Raw genomic sequence first — 3,415 nt, forward strand, 5'->3', positions numbered from 1 at the left:
TTCAAATAGCCCATACAGAAAATGGGTTTAAAGTACTCATGGGTTAGTCCGGGGGTCAGCAACCCGCGACTCTTTAGCGCCACCCCAGTAGCTCCCTGGAGCTTTTTCAAAAACGTATTAAGGGAAGTTTCAAATTTGTGTGTTTTTTGCAAAGTAAAGCCCTGCTTCATCATACAAGACTGACGCACAAAAGTAGTGAAAACAGCAGATCGATCTGCTGTTTTCACTAGTTTAGTTCATTTTGTAAATGATAAATACAAAACTGAGTTTTGGACATACAAGATTTCCGCCCGACAGTGCCGATATAGAAGGCTTTTATACTTTTTTGTGGCTCCAGACAGATTTGTTTTCAGTTTCTTTGGTCCAATATGGCTCTTTCAAAATTTTGGGTTGCCGACACCTGGGTTAGTCGCTTCTTTGGGTCTTGTTTTCATAGACCTGGTTGCTGGAAGCACTGCATGCACATAGAGATTGGGTAAATTGTTAGATGTGATGAGGGTTGGGGATATGGGGAAGAGGTCTTATGTGAATGTTGTGTTAATGTAAAAAAGATTTAATAAAGGGAAAAAAAACAAGATAATCTGAGTCCATACTGTAGCTGCAGTCCCAGGTTCTCGTTAAGTGGCAAACTCGTTTCCTGTTCTAGGAATGACACCTTCACATGGTTCAAAATCAGCTGCAGAGCCAAACAAAACGTAGCGATGGCTAGCATAGCTTCCACCTTCTGAAAACGCTTCTATCAGATCTGTACCTGGATGGATTGTGAATGACATTATGATGTCATGAAGTTGTTAATATGTTGTCAGTCTTACCCAAATACGGAGTTCCACACGGCTTCATACTGGCCTCAAACAGATGTTGTTATGGAGAGGGGTTGTACTCTCCCATGACAGGAAATCCACTCCTATCCTTCGACATGCTCTGCAGTGATGCCCTCCTACCGTAATCCTATTTAGAATTGTTTTCCAGGACCGAATAATCAACACACATTTCCATAGTACCAAGTTGTGCACACCATTATACTGGCCCCCTTTAAAAAAACAGCAAAGAATTACACACCAGATAACTTAAGCATTACAGTTATCTGGTGTGTTCAGTCTCCCCGATAAGGTAGAGAAGCTGGAAGCACAGGGCCAGGAAGCCCGTCCCCAGCAGATCCCCGAAGGCTGTCAGGTAGGGGATGGCGTAGCTGTCGGGGTCCGTCCCGTGGCCCCAGTTCCAGTTGACCAACCAGTCAGCCAGGCAGAGCAGGATCACCACCTGCAGCAGTGCAGCGGTTAAGTAGAAGACGACGAAGATGAAGGTCAGGTTACCTCCCCTGAGGCCGTTGATGGTGAAGAGGAAGACCAGGTGTCCCGGGGCGACAAGGAGAAGGAGCACACGGGCCGAATGAGAGTTCAACTTGTGGCTGAAGAAGGTGGTGCAAGGTGTGGGGCACATCTTGGCATTGGGGTTCGGGGCCCCCATGGGAAGGCCGTCCATGTGCAGATAGGTGGAGATTCTACTGGCTTGAATTGCGACTAGGTTTCCTCCCACCCCGTTGATGACTGGAGTGAATACAGCCATGCCCTCGAAGTTTGGATTAGAAATGGTCTTGTCTAGGATGAGACCGCCAATGCTGCTGATGAACATAGCGATGATGATGGGCTTCCAGCCTGAGTAAAGCACCTCCCTGGTGGAGGGGACACTCCTAGCGATGAGCACCCACAAGGGACACAATGCCACGAACAGCATACACACTAACGGGTTGGCATAGTCGTTGTTCTCTAGCTGCTTGTACAGTCCAGTTGAGATGCTTGCCAGCAGAGAAACGGTAACGAGGTCTCCCAGGCTGGAAGCCAGGGGCGTAGTCACGTTATCAGGGTTGATCCCCACCTTCCGGGACGCAATGATCACACCAATCATCATCAGCCCTAGCAGCAGAGAGGCTATGAATGCAGTGGCCACGCTGGACGCACACAGCAGTATGGTATGACCCAGCCGGAATTGTTGCTCTGATATAGAGCCAATAGCAACTGCAGCTATAGAGGCAACGAAACCACAAACAGTGGCCTGGACCTGGACGAGGGCCAAGTTGCCTATGATCCTTTTCCACATGTTTGAGGCCGTGTCCATCTGACCAATGTTAGCTGCTGTCGAGAGTCTTGAAGCCAGTGTCATCTCCAAGTCACCTTTGAGCCCCATTAGCCCTGGAACTAGTATGAAGATATAGGTAACATCTGTAAACACCTTCCAGTGCTGAACGTGGTCTAGCACCATCCCCGCTGCAACACTCCCCAAGCCGGCCAGCAGGAACGGAAGCAACACCTGGTAGAGGATGGTGTAGCAGGTCTCGTTCAGAGGTGCCGGGGGTTCGGGGATCCGGTCGGCGGCATTGGCATCTTCGCTCTCGTTGCCTTGGCCTGCGTTCACTGCTATCTCCGTCAAGCTGTCGTTGTCGTTCTCACTTGCTCTGCCCTCCTCCGGGTTAACGGAGCCGTTTGAGTCGAGGAAGCTTGGCGTCATCAGAGGCCCTCCCTCATTCGAGCCATCAGGCGCCCCAGAGGACATATCGATGCCGATGTCTAGAGAGGTTGTGACGGGTGTAGGCTGAAGGAGGGATGTGGGGGCCAAGGGAGCACCTTCTCCCGGTGGTGTGGCAGGGGTCATGGAGACACCTTTGTCAAAGCTTTTGTGACCTAACCCTCTGTGGACAGTATTGGGAAACAGAAGGTCCCCGGTTCGCCCCCTGGGCCGCGGTCCGTGTCTAAGTGTCCCTGAGCAAGGCACTTAACCCCCGACAGCTCCCGGGGTGCTGTTTTAATGGCACCCACTGCTCCTAAGAAGTTAGGATGAGTAAAAATGCAGACGATTATGCGTATGTCCAGACGTACTGCGACAAGAAATACCCCAAAGAAGTGGGAAGATGCCAAGAGATCTTCTCTCTTGCTCTCTCTACCTCTCCTTCTTTCTCTGTTTCATTCTTGTTCGTCATTGGACTACGTTGATTTCTGAAGGCTCTACATCGCCTTATATACAATGACCACACACAAGACAAACCATCGCCATGGATGCCAGTTTACCAGGCGCCTTTGCAGTTTGTTTTCTGCTGTGCCATTGAACTAAAAGCAGGTTTGGATTCATTACAAAAGTGTAGTAAGATATGTAGACGTAAGATATCGTTGCTGCCAGGCAGAAACCTTGTATATATCTTCATATTTAAACCTTTTCTCTTCCTAAATGAATGCCATACTTCATACTACAGTGTCAAACCAAAGTAGCAAAAATAGCAGATCAACAACTACAAATCCACAACAAGTGACAGCGGTTAAGTCTGTCTGTTGGTTTTCATAAATACTGAACCAACAGAAATGAGTAACAAGAGCTTGTGACTTACTAAATAATTACTACTTTATTACATTGGATCATTGGATTT

General features: G+C 48.5%; 1 protein-coding gene across 1 annotated transcript; it reads right to left on the minus strand.

The window, feature by feature from the left end:
- Window positions 1-1,080: 1,080 nt before the first annotated feature.
- On the minus strand, window positions 1,081-2,649 carry LOC308290642 (solute carrier family 41 member 1-like; the record flags this gene model as incomplete). Its single annotated transcript, XM_080732552.1, has 1 exon — window positions 1,081-2,649. The coding sequence occupies one exon, from the start codon at window positions 2,647-2,649 to the stop codon at window positions 1,081-1,083; it is 1,569 nt and encodes a 522-aa protein (XP_080588678.1).
- Window positions 2,650-3,415: the final 766 nt, after the last annotated feature.

This window comes from Nannobrachium achirus (genome assembly GCF_963921795.1).
Source record: "Nannobrachium achirus genome assembly, chromosome: 9".
Lineage (NCBI taxonomy): Eukaryota > Metazoa > Chordata > Actinopteri > Myctophiformes > Myctophidae > Nannobrachium > Nannobrachium achirus.